The sequence below is a fragment of the Chenopodium album genome, chromosome 23 (genome assembly GCF_948465745.1).
Source record: "Chenopodium album chromosome 23, dcCheAlbu1.1, whole genome shotgun sequence".
Classification (NCBI taxonomy): domain Eukaryota; kingdom Viridiplantae; phylum Streptophyta; class Magnoliopsida; order Caryophyllales; family Amaranthaceae; genus Chenopodium; species Chenopodium album.
The window spans coordinates 29,197,692-29,218,846 of NC_137856.1; the positions used below are offsets into that span (position 1 = coordinate 29,197,692).

The 21,155-nt window shown below is 35.5% G+C and overlaps 2 protein-coding genes across 2 annotated transcripts; both read right to left on the bottom strand.

Annotated features, from left to right (window-relative positions):
* Positions 1-4,198: 4,198 nt before the first annotated feature.
* On the bottom strand, positions 4,199-12,989 carry LOC145609109 (eukaryotic translation initiation factor 2 subunit gamma-like). Its single transcript, XM_081664668.1, has 8 exons — positions 12,884-12,989; positions 12,722-12,783; positions 12,328-12,440; positions 12,031-12,133; positions 11,472-11,699; positions 11,153-11,371; positions 10,748-11,008; positions 4,199-4,507 (listed from the first exon to the last, which is right to left on the bottom strand). Exons 1-8 carry the CDS (start codon positions 12,987-12,989, stop codon positions 4,199-4,201), a joined length of 1,401 nt encoding a protein of 466 aa, XP_081520794.1.
* Positions 12,990-14,160: 1,171 nt separating this feature from the next.
* LOC145609110 (eukaryotic translation initiation factor 3 subunit I-like) lies at positions 14,161-20,467 on the bottom strand. Its single transcript, XM_081664669.1, has 9 exons — positions 20,343-20,467; positions 19,846-20,035; positions 18,457-18,672; positions 16,774-16,901; positions 16,454-16,576; positions 16,279-16,368; positions 15,566-15,652; positions 14,780-14,859; positions 14,161-14,639 (listed from the first exon to the last, which is right to left on the bottom strand). The coding sequence occupies exons 2-9, from the start codon at positions 20,027-20,029 to the stop codon at positions 14,564-14,566; spliced, it is 984 nt and encodes a 327-aa protein (XP_081520795.1). The 5' UTR covers positions 20,030-20,035; positions 20,343-20,467; the 3' UTR covers positions 14,161-14,563.
* Between the last annotated feature and the right edge of the window lie 688 nt (positions 20,468-21,155).

Genomic DNA, 21,155 nt, shown 5'->3' on the forward strand with positions numbered 1-21,155 from the left:
TTACTAAAAATAGTTGCTAAATTTTTTTTTTTTAAGAGGGAAAATAGTTGCTACATATTATGTCTAACAAATATTTTCTTTGCTTTTAAAGTTATTATTCCTTTTCATCTCTCTTCTTCTCACATGGATCTGTATTTTTGTATTTTCTTGATCTATTTAGCCCTCACAAACAAATTTTGTATGAAAATCTATGCCAAGGCCTTTGTTACACCATCATAAGAAACTGAGCTAGTAAATAGTAATAAATGACAAAGCTAATTTAAGTCCTGTTCTGTCACCTAATTTTCACTTATTTTAGGAAAAATAAGTTCAGATAAGGGTTAATAAATTCAGATAAGTAAAAATCAAGTTAATATAGTCTTGTTACTACATATAGAAATCTTGGAGAATGATAGTTAAAAGATTGGATGAAAGCCGAGAAAATTACTCGATTTAAATGTTTAAGGGTCATTTTGGTTCCTGAGTAATCAATTTGAGATCATAATTTACAAAAAAAATTAAGATAAATACCTCATACTTTCCAATTGGTTTGCTACATATAGAAATCAAGTCAGTTGGTTTGCTATGAAATGACAGTTTCCAATTCATCATACTTTCCGTCATTTAGTAATTTGGTAGTGAGGTATAATGAAAATTAAAGGGAGGAAAAAAAAATTAAATTAATAAAAAAAGCAAAATTTTGACGATAGTGACAGAATATAAATTTACTCCATGATTATCTCTCATACAGTTGACTTATTTCCAATATTATACTTCCTTCATTACATGTAATAGTCTCATTTTGACTTTGACCATGTTGTCTTCAGCTTAAAAAAATAATATTAAGTAAAAACAATTTCAATTCAGTAAAATTAATTTCAGTTCAATAAAAATAAGTTAAGTTCAGTTCAGTAAAATTTAGTTTTCTTAAAGAATAATTATAATAGAAAATTAGTAAAAAAAAATTCAGTTCAGCAAAAATAATTTCAGTTCAGTAAAATTAATTTTAGTTCAACAAAAATAATTTCAGTTCAGATAATTTCAGTTCAGCAAAATTAAGGTGAAGAGAACGGAGCCTTTGTTCGGTCTTCTCTGTTTTATCTTGTTCGGTCTTCTAAATGTACCTTTGACCATCAATATCTTAAATATCATACATTAGCAAAAATTATAAAGATTTGATATCATAAAATTACAGACAAATTCAACAATATTTCATATGACTTTTTTTAGGAAATTTTGTCAATAACTACCAATTAAATCACGTGTTTTGAAAACAACTACCTATTAAAAAAGTTTTTTAAAAGAACTACCATAAAGTTGTAAAAAGTTTAAGAAGCACTACCACTCTAACAATTTTGACTAGAATCTCTGGTATTTGAGTCTCATTTTTTATCACTTTTTACCTTTATAAAGGTAATTTAGTTAATTTAGATGATGATTTTATGAGGTAAAGGTAAAAAGTGGAAACTACATGCCAAATATTCTACTTGGAATTATTAGAGTGGTAGTGCTACTTAAACTTTTTACAACTTTGTGGTAGTTCTTTTAAAATTGTTTTTTAATAGGTAGTTGTTTTCAAAACACGCGCTTTAATTGATAATTCTTGACAAAATTTCCCTTTTTTATTATCTTTTTTTATTTTTTTGATGTATATTAATGTTAGTTTTTGGTCAAATTGTAAGTAAATAGTCAAAATGGGAGTATGGGACTATCTTGGTAATTAAAGTAAATGTAAACATTCAAGCCTAAAATTACGCCATCCACTATTGTTTATAAGGATGATAGTACACTGCATCTGATTCATGTAATATAACCACTTTCAGATAGGACTCCAATATCAGACATAACACATAAGCATTAGTCATCTTGTATAAATTTCTAAATTCTAATAATGTATGTTGTACACCGTACCATACAATAAACACTATTTTGTTTTTGCATTCATACGATTTCGGCTTCATTCCTTTTTCTTAACGACTTTTAACAATAATTGATGTACAATTACATATTATAGATTTAAGAAAGCCAAGGAGGATTCAAAGTGTGAATGTAACTGTAAACCAACACCGAAATTTATGGAAGAGCACGATGAATTTGTTTATGATTCTATTTTAATTTAAATATTTGATAATAGAGAAAATATAAAAATTAAAGGGGTCAAGTAATACTTTTATTATAACTAGGGCAGCTAACGCGCGTGATGCGCGCGTCATAGCTAGCCATATCTTGAAAGTTTTTTTGGTTTGGCTTTTAAATCACAAAATTAGTTAAATTAATTAACAATAAGAGAAAATATGTAATCAACTATATTTAGGTGGTATAAATGTTCAAGACAACTAACATTTATGAAAGCATAAAAGTACATAAATATTTTAGAGGGTATAGTTGTCTAAACACTATTCATTAAAATAGCATCTACATATTAATGAAGGTATGTATGTAAATACACATTTTGAAGGGTATAATTGACATTACACTATTCATAAGAGTATGTTTCTACTTTTTATAAGGTAGGGATCTAATCTAATAATAATAATAAGGCTTAATTATATATTTAAAAAATTAATAGCAAAGTCGCACAAGCTGCCCGTACATAAGGATACTACATTCCCTTGTTTTTTTTCTTTCATTACGGAACTCACATGGGATTTAATGATTATGTTATTCTCAATTATTGGTTAATTAATCTCTAAGCCTTCCAATGATTACCATCTCACATGATCAACCATTTCTAATCATCTTTTCCGATTGTTAAGCAAAAGATTTGAAATAACTAATTACTAATCTAATTAATTGGTATCTCCAAGAAATATTTTTTCCCTCCGTGATCCAATCCCTTAATTGAACAAGGAAGATGTGTGTCTGAACAAAACTTTGTCTATGTAGTGGATAATCAACCCACATGAGATACACATATTGACATATATCATAAATGGAATTTGATTCGATAATATATACTTCCTCCGTTTTTTTTTTTTTTTTTTTTTTTTGAAAGAATCCTCCGTTTGTTTATAGTTGCAATACTTACATAAAATGGAAACGTCATAATAGTTGCAACACACTATAAAAGGAAGATTTTAATGGTAAAAATTTTACTACTTTTGTTTAAAACTCATGGCCCACTTGATTATACTACTAACAACCTCTTAACCCCTTTTTAAGTGTATTATATCATGTGAAGTCCACTTTTCTTAAATACCGCAATAAAGTATGTGCTGCAACTATAAAGAAACGGAGGAAGTATTAAATTTTATTATTCATTTAATTTCAATGAACGGATTATCCAATTGGTAACCGTAGTATAGCATAAACTCCGAACATCAATGTACAATTTTAACATATTTCATATGGATCGGAGTATAATTTATTTGTTCTAGAACAAACCCTCCCAAGGAAGACCTAGAAGGGAAGGGGAAGGAGGGAGGGAAAGAGAAGGAAGAGGAGGGGAGAGAAAGGGAGGGGAAATGTGAGTTTTATTTTCCTTTTTAAATCTCTCCAATTTTAGAGGGATTATGCTTGAAAATGGATCCCTTGTTCTTTCCCTCCCCCTACCCTTCCTTCCCCCAATCCTTTATCTAAATAAGGGAAACGATCCCCCTTTTTTTCTCTTCTCTCCGTTTTCTTCCATTTCCTTGCATGCATAAGACTATTAAATTCCCACAAAAAAATTTTTTTAAAAAAAATACAAAAATCATCAAAATAGATTGAAATCCTAATGAAAGATCATAAAATGTTTCACCTATTGCTTACTGCAAGGAAATAAAAAACTTTGCTGTTGTTCTAGATTCAATTCAGCTGTGTCAAGACTGTTGATTGAGTAGCATGTATAATGGATATGGATTGTGCTACTAGCCTACTAGTCTGACTGTTATGTAGAAAACCTTATGTTACATCAAAGAAAACAACCCATGAAGTCCCCGAATCAACTAGCCGCGAAAATAATTGTCCTCCTTGATCTTACATGTTACATGTTGTAGTGAACTAGTTAATATGAGATGATTACAGATTTTAATGCATGAGGAGAAAATGAAAGAACAACCCAAAAAAGAAATTATTAATAACATCATATGCAAATATTATCTTGAAACATGTACTAAAATCAAACATAAGAATCAGTTTTCTCCTCCATCTCAAAAAAATTGTACCTAAAAGTTCTCTCCCAACCCACATTTCTTTTTTCTCTTATCTAGTCTCTTTCACTCACTTGTTAACTTGACACTCAGACTGCTCTTGGTGGGATCTCAAGAGTAACACCAGCTTGAATCTGTCCCCAACCGATAAGTCTCCAATGCTTTTCAACCCGGCGACTCACGGCAATTTTCTCTCCTTTACTTGTGCAAACCGGAGATGTAAGTTGCAACTTCGCCAAATGCACTTCTTGTTTGACAGCAATTACACGAGCACCAGTCGACATGGAGCCAATGTTTAACATAAGAACCTCTCCTCTGCTCAGTTTCGATACCCTTTCCTGTTTCTCAGTCCCCTTTGTTTTCGCACCAATCAGCCGCCATAGCAAGAAGAAATTCACCTGTTTGTATGTATGTACTGTTGGAAGTTCTTGATATAAAACAAGAGTGTTGGGAAAAATGAGAGAGAGAGAGAAAAATAAATGAAAGGGGAAAAGTCCCACATTGATTGGGGAGGAAGGTTTTTCCTTGTTTTTATAATGTAGTGCTTTAGCACTACTCAGTTGAGTGAGTTGGAGGTGTGTGTTACTCCAAACACACACACACGCGCGCGCGCGCGCCGAGCCGAGCCGGGTTGGGTCGGGCTCGGGCCTCGGGACTTGGGTCTTGGGGAATGCGATGCGCGGGCGTGGGTCTTTGTTATCTTTTTGGAGAAATTTTATTTCCTTTTTCTTGTTAACAGAATATTCCCAAGTATCCGTTTTTTGACTGTTGGGATTTTCTGACTGTTGTGGGAATTAATCAGCCATTAATCCCTTGATTTTAGCTGATTAATTCACTCCCTTGTTTCTTGCCTCGTTTGTTGACTGACTAGATTAATCTGGTCATTTTCTTGGCCAGATTCTTCCCACCTTTCATGCTTTCCGTTTTTCCTCTTCACCCTATAAATATTCGGTGGTTTTCTTAGCCAAAATACACAACACAATCAGTCTTCTCTCTTCTCTAAACTTATCTAAACACATGTTCTTTCTGTTCTGTTTTCTGGGCAAGTATTCTGAGTTCCAGTCGGGTTTGTGAGTGCACATAAACTCCGGCGCCGTGCTTATCCTGGAGGGCGACCGCAATTGTCTACTGCACCGGGAGGTAGCGCGGAATCGTCTTTTAGGTCAGTGGTTCTCCACGACGCGGCTATTGTCAGTTTGGTTCACGCATCAAGAGATAAGTTATTTCTGTTTTATTGCTTATTAGTGTAACAATCTAAAAGACGATTATGGCTTCCAAATTCCTTGTTCCTGATATGTCTAAACTAGAACCTCTTGATGGAAAGAATTATAAACGTTGGGCTGTTAGGATGCATTTTTATTTGGAGCAGATTGATGTTGCATATGTTCTTGATGATATTGTTCAACCTGTTGATAAAGATGATTTGTCTGAATCTGAGATTAAGTTTTCTAAGGATGATAGAACTTGTAAGGGCATGTTGTTGCATTATATGTCGAATAGTCTGTTGGATATTTATATGGGTTTTTATCATGCTAAGGATATTTGGGATGCTTTAGAGAAAAAATATGGAGCTGATGATGCTGGTACTAAACGTTATTGTGTTAGTAAGTGGTTAAGTTTTCAAGTTGTTGATGATAAGCCTATTATTGATCAGATTCATGCTTATGAGAGTATTTGTATTAATATGGCTGCTGAAGGTCTGTCTATTTGTGATACTACCCTTGCTATTGTTCTTATTGAGAAACTCCCTCCCTCTTGGAAGGATTTTCGTAACCAACTCATGCACAAAAAGAAAGACCTAACCTTAGAGGAACTTGCTGCCCACCTCAAAATTGAGGAGGAAAACCGTATCAAAGACAAAACCCCTTCTGTTTTTCCTTCCTCTTCTTCTGCCAAAGCCAAACTTGTTGAACCCAAATCAAACAACCAGTCCAAAGCCAAAAACAGTAACCTTAAGCCTAATGGGAAAATTCAGAAGTACAAGTTTAAGGGAATCTGTTATGAGTGTGGTTTGACTGGTCACAGGGCTAGAGATTGCAGGGTCAAGAAGAAGAATGGGCAAAGTCAAGCAAACCTTATTGAGGATTCTGACGTTATTGTTGCTGTTGTTTTAGAAGCTAACTTTACAGGTAATGCTGCTGAGTGGATTGTTGACACTGGAGCTACCAGGCACATCTGCGCCAACAAGGACATGTTCACTACCTATGACAAGGTTGAAGGTGAAAATGTCTTCATGGGCAACTCAGCTTCTGCTTCTATCCAAGGCAAAGGGAAGATCGTTCTCGCTCTCACTTCTGGAAAATTGCTTACTCTCACTAATGTTTTGCATGTTCCAGAAATGCGCAGGAATTTAATTTCTGGCAGTTTGCTCATGAAAGCTGGACTGAAGCTCTCCTTTGATTCTGATAGATTAGTTCTTACTCGCAATGGGGAATTTGTGGGGAAGGGCTTTTGTAATGGGGGGCTTTTTACTCTTGATGTTAAAATTGACACTATGAATAAGAATGCTAGTACTTCTTCTGCTTATATTGCTGAGTCTATTGATTTATGGCATGCTAGATTAGGTCACGTTAATTTTGATTCTGTTAAAAGGCTTAAACACTTAAATTTGATTCCAAGTTTTTCTAAAACTGATTTTTCGAAATGTCAAGTTTGTGTTGAAGCCAAATTTACTAAGAAGCCATTTAAATCAGTAGATAGACAGACTGAAGTACTAGAACTTGTTCATAGTGACTTAGGTGATTTTAATAATCACGAAAGTAGAGGGGGTAAAAAGTATTATATTACTTTTGTTGATGATTGTTCACGTTTTTGCATGGTTTATCTTCTCAGGTCTAAGGACGAAGCTGAGGAAATGTTCCTCAAATATAAAGCTGAGGTAGAAAACCAGTTAGACAAAAAGATCAAGAGGGTTAGGAGTGACAGGGGTGGTGAGTACAGCCCTGACACTCTTAAGGCATTTTGTGAGCAACTTGGCATTGTTCATGAGACGACGGCTCCCTATTCACCCGAACAAAACGGTATAGCTGAAAGGAAAAATAGAACTTTAAAGAATATGATGAATTCTATGCTTATTAGTTCTGGGCTTCCTAATAACATGTGGGGGGAAGCTATTCTTTCTGCTTGTCATGTTTTGAACAGGGTTCCTCACAAGAAGCTTGACAAGACTCCATACGAAATATGGAAAGGTCGAGCGCCAAACCTAAAATACTTGAAAGTGTGGGGGTGCCTAGCAAAAGTAGGCTACCTAGCTTCAAGAGGGATAAGATTGGTCCCAAAACTGTTGATGCTATTTTTATTGGCTATGCTTATCAAAGTGCAGCTTATCGTTTCTTTGTTAAAGGTGCTAACAATTCTTATGCAGGTGGTCATATCATTGAAGCAAGAGATGCTGAGTTCTTTGAGAACATTTTCCCTTTGAAAATGTCTCCTTCTAATGATAGTGAATTGCATGCTAGTAGTTCTGTTAGTTTACCTATTGCTAATGCTCCTATTACTAACGATGATTCTGTTTTGGAGCCAAGGAGAAGCAAAAGGGCAAGAAAGGAAAATAGTTTTGGTCCTGATTTTATTACTTCTTATTTATCTGAATCTTCCTTAATTGATGATGATTTTGTGCATATTTTTGTTTTGGAAGATGATCCAAGAACCTATGATGAGGCAATGGGGTCAGTTGATGCTGTTTTTTGGAAAGAAGCAATTGATAGTGAATTACAATCAATTCTCAATAATAACACTTGGGAATTGGTTGAACTTCCTAGAGGTTGTAAGCCCATTACTTGTAAATGGATCTTTCGGAAAAAATTAAAGGCCGATGGATCCATAGACAAGTATAAGGCAAGGATAGTGGTAAGGGGTTTTACTCAAAAGTTTGGCATTGATTATTTTGATACTTACTCCCCCGTTACTAAAATTGCAACCATTAGGACTTTAATTGCTCTTGCTTGCATTTTTGGTCTTGTTGTTCATCAAATGGATGTCAAAACTGCTTTTTTGAATGGTGACTTGGATGAGGAGATTTACATGGTCCAACCTGAAGGGTTCGTTGTTCCAGGACAAGAGGAGAAGGTTTGTAAGTTAGTCAAGTCATTGTATGGGCTTAAACAAGCTCCAAAGCAATGGCATGACAAATTCGATAAGACTATGACTGGTAATGGTTTTCATGTTAATGAAGGTGACTCTTGTGTTTATTTTAAGCATGATAGTCATGGTTGTGTAATTATTTGTCTTTATGTGGATGATATGTTGATTTTTGGGACTAACTTGGATCGTGTAAATGAGACAAAACAGTTTTTGAGTTCGAATTTTGAAATGAAAGACATGGGTGAGGCAGATGTGATTTTGGGAGTAAAAATCAAGAGGACTCCAAATGGCATCTGTCTTAATCAGTCACACTATGTTGAAAAACTTCTTAAAAAGTTTGAATCATTTAATGTCGATCCAGTTAAGACTCCCTATGACCCAAGTTTCCACTTAAAGAAAAATAATGGTAATCCAGTTAATCAGTCTGAATATGCTAGAATTATTGGTAGTGTTATGTTTCTTATGAACTACACTAGACCTGACATTGCTTATTCTGTTAGTAGGTTGAGCAGGTACACTCATAATCCAAGCAGTGATCATTGGATTGCTCTAAGGAGGTTGCTTAGGTACCTTAAGGGTACTATGGATTGGGGTTTGCATTACTCCAAATTTCCTGGAGTTTTGGAGGGTTTTTGTGATGCCAACTGGGTATCCGATAATGATGAAGTTAACTCCACTAGTGGCTATGTCTTCACCCTTGGGGGTGGAGCCGTATCCTGGAAATCTTGTAAGCAATCTTGTACTGCTATGTCTACTATGGAATCTGAGTTTATTGCTCTTGAATTGGCAGGTCATGAGGCAGAATGGTTGAGGAACATGCTTGCAGATATTCCACTGTGGGGGAAGCCAGCTCCTTCAGTTGCACTTCATTGTGATTCGCAAGCTGCTATTGCTGTTGCACACAACCATGCCTATAATGGGAAGAAGAGACACATCCGTCTGAGGCATAAAGCCGTCAGAAATTTGTTGTCTGAAGGGGTGATATCACTGGACTATGTTAAGTCCGAAAAGAACATTGCGGATCCGTTAACTAAAGGCCTATGTAAAAAACTAGTTTTGGAAACATCGGAAGAGATGGGGCTAAAGCCCGTTGTATGAATTGTGAAATAATGAACTCCTACTCACTATGAGTTCAAAGGGGAACGTTATGTAATAATTCGGAAGCACATTTTTATTTTTGTCCATCTCTAGATGTTTGTTTTGTGCTTAGCTACATATGAGAAGGAGGTTGAGCATACGGCTCTTAATGAACCCATATCCATATTTTTGGAGGTGTGTTGTAGCTCACACTTGATGGAGTTCACCTACTTAGGTGTGGAAGTGTGGCCGCTTCCTATGAGTATTTCGTGGGCTTATACTCTAGAGCACCTATGAGCATCCAGGCTGGACGTATGGCCAGTATAATGCGTCACCTTTATTCGCGGAATTTCAGAATATTATACATGTTCAATTGTGTGGCTCAAAGTGACGGGTCCCTAACTCCCTATTGAGTTCAAGACGAAGGTCACTTGGTAGGTGAGGGATCATAGCTTGATGTCCACTATGTGTTAATTCAAGTCGCGAGACATTGACACTTATGCAATTGTTTTGTTTTGCCCAAAATTCATTTTTTTCATTCTTTTTCATATCTTCGAACCTGTGGGGGATTGTTGGAAGTTCTTGATATAAAACAAGAGTGTTGGGAAAAATGAGAGAGAGAGAGAAAAATAAATGAAAGGGGAAAAGTCCCACATTGATTGGGGAGGAAGGTTTTTCCTTGTTTTTATAATGTAGTGCTTTAGCACTACTCAGTTGAGTGAGTTGGAGGTGTGTGTTACTCCACACACACACACACGCGCGCGCGCGCGCCGAGCCGAGCCGGGTTGGGTCGGGCTCGGGCCTCGGGACTTGGGTCTTGGGGAATGCGATGCGCGGGCGTGGGTCTTTGTTATCTTTTTGGAGAAATTTTATTTCCTTTTTCTTGTTAACAGAATATTCCCAAGTATCCGTTTTTTGACTGTTGGGATTTTCTGACTGTTGTGGGAATTAATCAGCCATTAATCCCTTGATTTTAGCTGATTAATTCACTCCCTTGTTTCTTGCCTCGTTTGTTGACTGACTAGATTAATCTGGTCATTTTCTTGGCCAGATTCTTCCCACCTTTCATGCTTTCCGTTTTTCCTCTTCACCCTATAAATATTCGGTGGTTTTCTTAGCCAAAATACACAACACAATCAGTCTTCTCTCTTCTCTAAACTTATCTAAACACATGTTCTTTCTGTTCTGTTTTCTGGGCAAGTATTCTGAGTTCCAGTCGGGTTTGTGAGTGCACATAAACTCCGGCGCCGTGCTTATCCTGGAGGGCGACCGCAATTGTCTACTGCACCGGGAGGTAGCGCGGAATCGTCTTTTAGGTCAGTGGTTCTCCACGACGCGGCTATTGTCAGTTTGGTTCACGCATCAAGAGATAAGTTATTTCTGTTTTATTGCTTATTAGTGTAACATGTACCATCAGTAGGGAGCTCAGAAACCAAAATAACTCTTAGCATACTGATAAAAATTAGTACAAATATTACCTCTAGCTCGATGTAAACATCTGGAAGAGATCCAACCTCTCCGAGTACCTGACCTACCAATCTATCAGCTCGGGTTAAAGTCGGATCCATGTTTGTTCCAACCCCAATCAGACCTCCTGGGACAGCAAATTGTAACCGATTCTGCTCTGCATATAAAGAAACAATCCTCGAGTATATGGGTGTGCACGTAATGTTGCCACTTTCATCCTTCACTACAATTCCAGGTCGTACCTCGATTTCTTGGTTTACCCTCAAGACACCCTGCATTTATAACTAAACATAATGAGAACATTTCTGGGAGTATAACATTTACCAAACAAATAGTAATGCAGAAGTAGAAACTCTAAAAGGTGACAATACAGCAAACCCCATGAAATTTGTTATGATTAAAACAAAGACAGGAACCTTTAAGATACTTCCACCAGCAACACCACCATGTATATCATCAACCTCGTACCCTGGCTTGTTAACATCAAAAGACCGGATCAAGATCATAGTTGGTGGTGAGACAAAATTTTTCTCAGGAATAGGAATCTTTTTGACAATGTATTCACAAACAACATCGATGTTGTACTTCAATTGGGCAGAAACCGGAATCACAGGAGCTCCATCAGCAGCAGTTCCCTGAAGAAAACAAGGGGCTTGTCAGAAACATGCTTCAGCTTCTCATCAAAGGAATTTGGACAATTGCATTGTCAGCTGGTTCAACATTCGAAACAAGTACCTGAATAACTTTCTGAACAGATTCATGTTGGTTTAGAGCAGCATTTTCTTGGATGAGATCAACCTTATTTTGGAGGATGATGATATGCTTAAGTTGCATGATATCAATTGCAGCAAGATGCTCAGAAGTCTGAGGTTGGGGGCAGCTCTCATTAGCGGCAATAAGAAGCAAAGCTCCATCCATAATAGCAGCTCCATTAAGCATAGTAGCCATAAGAATATCATGACCCTGTCATACAGAATTTGGAACGTATGCATTATGACAAAACATGACAAATCCAACAAGAACTCACAGAAGTCGTACCTTAAACACAACCCCTTTTACTAGATGAAATGTATCAGCAGGGTCAATAACCAAAAAAAACAGAGTTTACAGATGAAAATTGTGTGAAAACAGGCAAAGAAAACACAAACTACCTAAGCGGCCAAGCTAAGTTGGGGAAGATGAATATAGCTTGATTACTCCAACACAAATAATGATCAAATTAACAATATAAAAAGCATACAGCTAAATAAGGTATTATAAAAATCATGGGCTGTTAGTTACAGCAGTAGATTACCGGGCAATCGACAAAGGAAACATGTCTCAGAAGCTTCATCCTAGCATTCTCAAATCCAGGTACATCACACAGAGGGGTATCTTCCTTTCCACTTCCATATGCCCTGAAAAAGAAAAAGTTTGAACAATTTGTCAACACAAAATACGAAATTGCAACACAAGAGCTGAACTTCAGGAAATATTTATCTTCAATGAGCAATTCTACAGGTACTAGTACAAGAATCTAGCATAAGCATACTTGTCGAATTAATGAGCTCAACTCAGTAGATCATTAGGCCATAACAGATCAATAACATACTTGTAGCACATTGGCCGTGGGCACTGATCATCTTCACACTTATAAATCTTGGCATTTGCATAGCCAAGTTTGATAGTGATGTTTCGCTCTAGTTCATTCTTAAAGCGTACAGTCTGCATAAAAGAAATACGAAGTATATTTAATATAAGAGATCTCTTGAAGTATAATAAAACACATACAATAAAAAAAATGTCTTCCCAAACCAAACACGAATAATCATCTGTTCCTAAACCACATGAATTCAAGGACTAAAGAGATATGCACCAACGAGTTGAACTAAGAACTAGTCGCTTCCACCATCTAGTTTTCGTTAGATCCCTTCTCAAATATTCGTATCTCAAAAGAAGTCAAAAACATAAAGTGTGCAAGTACAGAGAAATTTGGCAAAAATCACCTGAACACCCGATATAGCCTTCACAACTGTAGATTTTCCGTGTGCCACATGACCAATAGTTCCTACGAAATATAATCAAGAGAGTATAAATTTCAAATATCTAAGAAAAACAATGATCCCAATTTAATTCTGTTTACATTTGTGAATAATTCGTAAAAATACCAATGTTAATCGTAGCTTGTCTAGAAATAACTTCAGGCGATAGAGGATGTAATTTTGTCACGTCTAATGTGTTCAAGTCTTGCTCCATCAATCCTTTGCGTGCCATCTTAATCGCACTCGTCTAAGCTTCCCTCCCTAAAAACTAAATATTGAGCAAATAACTCAAGTCCTCAACTCGCTATTTATCCAAAAACTAACAATGTTTATATAAGACTCAAACTGTAGTAAAAAAAAAAAAAAAAAATAGGATTAGCTAAAGAAAACTTTGCCACGCCAAATTAAACATCCATGTTAATATTTTTTATAGGAAACTAATTAATCAGTCGAAATAATAAGATTCTAGCCTCTAGGTCAAACATCAATAATAATATTACACCATAGTACTAAATCCTCCTAAATAAAGATATACTCACAAGATTAATAATCTAAAGAACAAATCTTGAAAATAGGTGAACTAAGATAGAAACTAAACATACATTCACAGCATGAAGAACGATAAATAAATCCAAGTTGGTTATAATTGCTAATTATATTAACCTAATAATTAATTACCCATACAAAACTCATAAACCCATAATCAGAAATAATAGAATACATAAGAAAACGGAAAACAGCGTATAAATTACAAGAACAAATAAAATGACTTCAAACCTTGAAAATCAGAGAGATCGGAAGGTAGTCGCAAAATTTGGTTGTCACTGTCGTCGTCGTTGCTGGTGGAATGATGAGTGAGGGTGAGGAAACTATTTGGGTATAGGTACAACACTAGGGTTAAGTACTTATGCACCGTGCATGGCCAAATAATCCAATTAATTACACACTCCCTTTGACTGACTAACATACATATCACCTACGATACGATATATGGACACTTCACCTAACAGTCATGTCCATATCGAAAACCAATAGTGAGGCAGTAATACGTCTCATACACACCTCAATATCATGTCCGTTATTTTTTATTTATTCGGACACTTCGACAGGGGTTGTGTCCTATTATGATAGGGTAGGTTTTACCCTGAGTAATTTTAAAACCAAGGCTTTGTTGTTGTTTGAAAATTTAAGAGGCGAGTGTCTTCACTTTTAATATTATGATCTTGCTAATGTGATAGTATAAAACTAAAGGGGAAAGAGGATTGTGTAATTGGTAGGAAAATTTTGTGTCAATTGGCTATATTAATGCAATATGTAAAAGTTGAGTAAGTAGCTCTAAAAGATTGGTTTACCACTTCTATATATAGGAGTACAAGGCAAGAAGAGAAGAGAAGATTGAAAACTGATACAACCAAAAACTTGTATTGCTGAAGACCAGTGAATTTATAGTAACAATACAACTCCGTAATAATAAAAGTACAAGGCTGTTTTTGCGACTTAATAGAAGAAAGCCTACAGACTAATCTTGTAGTGAACCAAAAATAAAAAGGACTAATTTTTGGGCAAATAAAACAAGATTTGTTACCAAAAGACAGAAGAACACCAGTAGAACAAAGCCACAGGAAGCAAACAAAGGTCAGCTCAAACCAGGCTAAGATACAATAAGCTGCTTCTGGACAGCATTAGCGCTATAAGCTACTGTATAGGCTATTCTACGAAAAACAGTAGCGTGTCTTCATAATTACTCTGGAAAATTTTCTTGTTTCGTTGCAAACCACACTTGATAATAAGGCTAATTCAAGATGGTTAGAGCTTGATATGGAAATAATCTGGGTCAAAGTGGTGTAACCTCACATAACCATCTTCACCTCCACTTGCAAAGCTGCATAACACAACAGAAATACTTGAGAAAATCTTCCATGAACCCTTATGAATTATGATAACTTCCAAAGGAAAAAAAATAAAGAAACACTGATAAATAAATAGCACTAAATATAGATGTAATCTAGCGAGATTATTTACCTTTTACCATCAGGATTGAACGCCAAGGCATTTATAGGCCCAAAATGCCCCTTAACACCTCCAATTTCTGCCGTGAGGATCTACAATCAAAATAATACAAATTAATAACGAAGAAAATTCTTAAATTCAGCAAGTTACAGTGGATATTGAATTTTTCTTTGCAACCAATACCATAAAGTAATTGCTAAATTTACTAGGCAAAAAAAAACCTCTAAAATAAAAAAATTAGGTGTTTAAGTTTTTGGTTTGCAAAAAGCCTTGAGCCATGTTTGCTAAAAAAACTGCTGAGAGGTGTTAGATACCAGTTCAAAAGAAATATGATGTGCATTGCTAAATTTACTAGGCAAAAAAAGCTCTATAATAGAAAACTTCGAGTTTTAGGTGTTTGTTTTGCAAAAGCCTTGACACATGTTAGCTACAACTCTACTGAAAGGTGTTAGGTGCCAGTTCAAATATATATGAAGTGCAATGCTTAAGCTGATAACATAGTCATATATCATGTAATCTTGATTGACTATGGAATATATGTAAAATAAAGCACATTTATACCACAGCCATGAGCATTGGGGAGATTACATGCTCTTTCTTTGACCAGTTATGCATTACATGAAGAAATCGACATAAAAATGGAATAAATCTTTACGAAGAAACAGTTTATACTATTTATGGACAGAATGCAATTCAAAGTATCAGTAAGCTGATAAGTCCTTTCAGTCCCATGTTAAACCATTCATACTAATAGCAAAATCAATATTTCATTCACATAAAATTATTTTTGTAACTTACCTTATCATAGAATTTTGCCTCAAACTTTCCTGCACGATGATCTGTAGTTGTCACATGTGATGCCTCCTGACCACCTCCAAGCACAACCTATAGAAAAAAAACACAGTTCAAGCAATCTGAAGTAGTCTATCAGTAGGAATATATGAGAATATTATAGAATACACAGACAAACATAAAGCTCTGCTGCACCACACGCACAATTTAGAGGTATCCTTTATTATCATCATCACCCCTAATACCTCTTCTAAAAAGGTTCCAACCTCAAGCAGGATAATTAAAGTCAGATATAAGCAGTCATAATCTATCTACCACTTCACAATAAATAATAATTGCACATAACTGAGTCACTTTAATATGTCCCATCACAACAAAAACTAAATACATCAATCACATTATGTCATCCCACCCTTGATATCACACAAATCTCTCACTAATCATGATTCGTGATGACAGCTGACTGCTGTTAACATTAAAAAAATGAAGAGTAGAATAATTGGTTTGGGGATATACAGGAAGAAAGAGACATAGATGTTGATCCAGTTGAGCTTAAAACTCATCAAACAGCCTATAGTGAAAAACATTCAAATACCAAATTTGTTACCAAAGGAAAATTTCCATGGGAAAACTGGAGCAGCACAGATATAGAAACCACACAGCAAATAAACAACAAATTTAAAAAAGTAAAAAATAAAATTAAAAATCAAGTAACATACGTGGTCCAGAAGGGGAGACATGGTAACAGCATTCACAGGTTGCTCTGTACCATAGGTTTTAATAAGAGTTAAAGTTCTTGTGTCCCAGAGCTGAGAAAGAAAACAAACCATGTTAGTACAAAAGGAACCACAAATCAACACTACTTATTCATTCAATAATCATGAGATATACAACCTTAGCTGATTTATCCAGCGAACCAGTGAGGAAATGCGACTTGTCTGCAGATAGACAAAGTGATGTTATTGGTTTTTTGTGACCATTTTCATGGTCCTTTGTTGACATTATCTCTTGGCCTGTCTGCAAATTGAAGGATTAAAATTAAACCACCAAACATGGCAAAAGCAGAAAAAAGAACCCCAAGCATATGTAAAACATATAACAGGATTAAAAAGTGCACTGTTTTTTCATGAAATTCCAAGACTCCAGGCTATCTGTATACAAGTATATAACAAACTACAACAAAATGAAATGATATAATTGGTACTGCTACTTACCGTAGGATCCCATACACGGATGATAGCATCCTCACCACAGCTAATAATAGTCTTGTTCAGAGGCCCCCAAACAGCTCTATTAATTCTTCCATTTGGGCCCCTCATGACAAGAACAGGTTCATCACTCTCTGCAAATCAATATGAACAATGATGTCATCTTCAGAAGCAGATTTCAAGAAATAAAGTGAAGGGATTAAAAGCGTATGACTATACGCCCACAAATAAGATATAGATAGAGAAGCAAAAACCAAAAGCCCACAAAATAAGAGAAGGTGTGGGGTGACAAGAGCCCAAAAGGCTAAAGCCTATTTAATGGATTCCTCACATGATATGAGAAGTAATGTTTACTGAAAAACAGAAAGCCTACATGTTGCTTATTAAAAAAAGGTTGGGGTTTAAAAGGCTAAACTGAACTTATGGCTGCCTCTCACATTCTCTACATAGCAAGCAAACATGATCATCTGAAATGGGAACAGGATGCTGCTTTTGAAACAAGCAGCATCGTACAATGTGAGGCCACAAGCTATCCTATATCAACCTTTTGATAGTGAAGAAAACAAATGTGACCTGCATGCAAAAGACATCGCTAAATGTGTGATGAAATACAACGATTCCATAGTGTATTCCAGCCAAGGAATAGCAAGTGGAGAAATAAAATCAAACATAAAATTGCAGAACAACCATCTCGCATGCCAGCAAGAAAGAAAGAGCATGAAATAAGTGCATCTTTTCATATCCAAGTTCAATTATGCATTTCAGGATGATATATTGTAACTCCTAAATTCCTTCAAGTATCAGTAGTCAGTTAGTCACATATATTACAGATTGACAGTTGCATTTATCCTTAGTGAATTTGAGACCGCACAAAATAGGGCAAAACTTAGCGACACCTGAAGGACTGCAAAACATTTGGGGGCTTGTTTGTACATTAGTTCCGAGACTTCAGCTTGACAAGTTGAGCTAATCTAGTTATTAAGAAAATCAAAGTACCATTCAACGTGAAGATAATTCTGTTCAGCTGAAAAAAAGTATCCCAAGCCTCGTAAATAAAAAAATGTAAATCAAAAAGATAATTACATGCTTGCTAAAAGTAGATAATCCCCCAAAGCATCATCTGCCAAGATTACATATCTCATAAACAAAAGACGCCTACGCCCTACGGCCTATTAACACCCTTAAGAATAGTAGTTGTCTTAGTAGTTGTTACTAGCAATTAAATGTATTAAATGCAAAAGTAGATGTAAGATGTTGAGATGTTAGATCAACAGTTCAAATATTAGTGTGGGGTAAAATTAGCTTCCCAATTGTTAGGAATAAACAAAAAAGAAAAAAGAGAAAGAAACACTAATTTCTACCTCTAAAAGCAACAGCTACCAATTCAAAGCTTTAAAGCTACAAATTCTAACTATTCCAAAGCAGTGTTTGTAGAAGGTACCTCCAACTCTACAATACCAGCCCCTAAAACTTGAAAATCTACAGATAAAATTGCTTCCAAACACAACCTTAGTTTCTTTCCTTCCAAAGAAGGGTGGAATGGGTTCAGAGTTTCAGACAAACAGTATACAAAATAAAGCTTGCGAGTGAAATAAATGGTAGTTAAAAATAAACACACCAAAAAACATTGCAAAGCCAGAAATGATGGCCAAGAAGTCCAGAAAATCAAATATGTAAAGACAGACTTACGTTCATCATCGTCTTCTGCAATGCGATATACATGAATCGCAGATGTCTTCTCCATGAAAGGGTCAGTAGTGATAACGACTAGTTTATCACCAATTGAAAAGTCCACTGACCTCGCAGGAGAGTCAAACTTGAAAGTATGCAATTCCTCTCCCCTTTTGACATCCCAGAGCTTTACAGTCTGATCTGCACTTCCAGTAATTAGGCGGGAAGAATCCCCTGAAAGAAGAGAAATCATCAGTTTAAGGCACAAATTCACAACTTTAAACAAGTGTAAGTACTTAAGATATATTCATAATGAAATTAAATCCACATTTTATGATAGCTCTTTAAAGAATAATTTAGGATCATTGCAAGGTTGCTCAACATTCAGTAAACAGCCCCAAGTTTCAGTTATACCAAGACAATACGAAGTTTAACAACAACCTTAAAAGGGTTATCTATAATAATACCATATCTATGAAACAGAATTATTATAAGGTTTAAATGAAAAATTCCTAACTATCCATTCCATCTTCCTCCTTCCAACTCAGCAATTAAACAAACTAACCCCCCCCCCCCCCTCTCCTTATTTATAAATACATTTCATCCCCTGTCTTCATCCTCTTTTCCGCATGGAACCCTTTCTCTGCACTATGTTTTGCCCTTCCTTATTCTAACTTTAAGGTTTGCATAACTACAGTCCATATACAACCCCCCCTCAAAAAAAAAAAAAAAATAGCTCGTAAACTTGTTCTCAAATGTTCATCCATGATACTTATCTCAGAACAATTACAACTTCAAAGAAACTAAAGTGACCAGGGTTAAACCAAGAGAATTCAGAATTAACAACAAATTGAATTTATCCAGCAGCAAACTTGCAATAATGCAGTGAATGAAACAAGTTTCAACTGCAAAACACCTCTCTATACCACTTTAAAAGAGAACAAGTCAGAACCTTCCTCGAATCCTCCCTATACCACTTATCTTCCTTTGTCTTCTCTGGACTCTCCTCTTTCTCCTTCAATTAATGGATAAGCAAACATCGCCATCAACCATATCCTTCTCTATACTTCCATGTAGTATTAACAAACTTAAAGTTACCTACATAATAACAATCATCCAAATCACCCCAATAACAACTTCATAACGAAAGTTACAAAACTATCAATATGCTAAAAAAATTCAATCTTTATATCTTAATCGCCCAAAAGCAGCTGCTTTCAGTTTACACAAAATATCAATAATCAACAAAACCAGGATAGCTATGAACTTAATTTTTTTATAAAGACAGCATCAACATACCCTAATTATCATCAAAACAAAAGAAACCCAATACAATTCAATCAAATAAACACTAAATTGAGCTCAAAAGTAAAAGAATTTAGACAATATAAAGGCATAGAGGAATACACGAGACGTCGCAGGACCAGACCGCGCCATTGTGTCCCCGATAGGTACCGAGGCGTTCTCCGTTGTCGGCGAACCATACTGTAGGATTATGGTCCTTTGCGCATGAGAATAGAAGGTCGCCGTCTCGATTGTACTTCAAGAATGTTAGAGGCCTTTCATGCCCCTTCATCAAAATTGGCCTCATATTTACCTACATATTTAACAAATTAGCAGACAAATTAGACTCAATTTATCAAATTCAGCTACAAAAACCATACTTGGTACAAAATGCTTCTCGCTTATGAATATCAACGAAAATTGCGCAAAGCAGAAAATTTGATTGTTGTAATTATATCATAAAATGAGAAATTATAAACAAACAGTTGAAAAATCTACCTTAGAAGAACCCTAGATTGACTAAACTGGCAATTAAATCAACAATAGGGTAAAACTAAACCCTAGATTGAACCCTAGATTGTGAAATTGATGTGATTTTTACTAAAAAAACAACATTTTACCTTGGAAGCTGCTTAGAACAAATACTGTAGTTTGTAATGGAGAACGTCAAGTGCGAATGTGCGATGTTGAGTGCGTTTCAATGGAGAAGAGAACTGAGAGAGAGAGGGGAGACCCGTTATTTAAAGCCCTAACCTGCCCCAGTTATAAATGGGTCAGATCCGTCCAATAAATAATGGGTTGGGTCTTATACCATCACTCAAGCGGGCTGGGGTTTATAATGCTTTTGAACGAAGGGTCTGTTCTGTTCACCTTATTTTCACTTATTTCAAGTTTAATAAGTTTAGATAAGATAAGTTCAGATAAATTCAGTTCAGGAAAAATAAGTTTTGATAACGGTTACCCAACTTCAAATTACAACTAAAATAAGTTATAATAAGTTCACATAAGTTAAGTTAAGTTCAAATAAGTTCAGATAAGTGAAAATTAGGTGAATAGAACACACCCGAAATATAAACTTCTCCTCCATTTTTATTTTTCATCCTCCAATCAAACTTGAATTCTTGACACAATTCGACCTAACCTGAGTTGCTGAGAAAGAATCCGAACCCAACCGACCTAAGCCAAATGACCCAATATCGACCCAATTTGGTCCGATTACCATATTTTGAAATTATCCAAACGATCTAAACCACACAAACCAAGCGACCTGAATTTTTACTCAAATACGACCCATTGACCCAAATTGACAGGTCTAGGCCCATGTAATAGAATAGAGATAGAGAAATATTATTGACTAAAAGAAAAAGTGATACATCCAAATTGAAACTTTTCTTTTATAGAAAGTGATGAATATAAAAATTCAAAGGAAGTAT

What these genes read in the sequence shown, in the direction of transcription:
- LOC145609109 (XM_081664668.1), bottom strand. Translation starts at nt 12,989, where the DNA reads ATGGCACGCAAAGGATTGATGGAGCAAGACTTGAACACATTAGACGTG. An exon ending in ACAAGCTACGATTAACATTG is followed by an intron (nt 12,784 to 12,883) that starts GTATTTTTACGA and finishes TATATTTCGTAG; the next exon opens with GAACTATTGGTCATGTGGCA. An exon ending in ATGTTTACATCGAGCTAGAG is followed by an intron (nt 4,508 to 10,747) that starts GTAATATTTGTA and finishes ACATACAAACAG; the next exon opens with GTGAATTTCTTCTTGCTATG.
- LOC145609110 (XM_081664669.1), bottom strand. Translation starts at nt 20,029, where the DNA reads ATGAGGCCAATTTTGATGAAGGGGCATGAAAGGCCTCTAACATTCTTG. An exon ending in TGCAGAAGACGATGATGAAC is followed by an intron (nt 16,902 to 18,456) that starts GTAAGTCTGTCT and finishes ATTGATTTGCAG; the next exon opens with AGAGTGATGAACCTGTTCTT. An exon ending in CGCTGGATAAATCAGCTAAG is followed by an intron (nt 16,369 to 16,453) that starts GTTGTATATCTC and finishes TTTCTTTCTCAG; the next exon opens with CTCTGGGACACAAGAACTTT.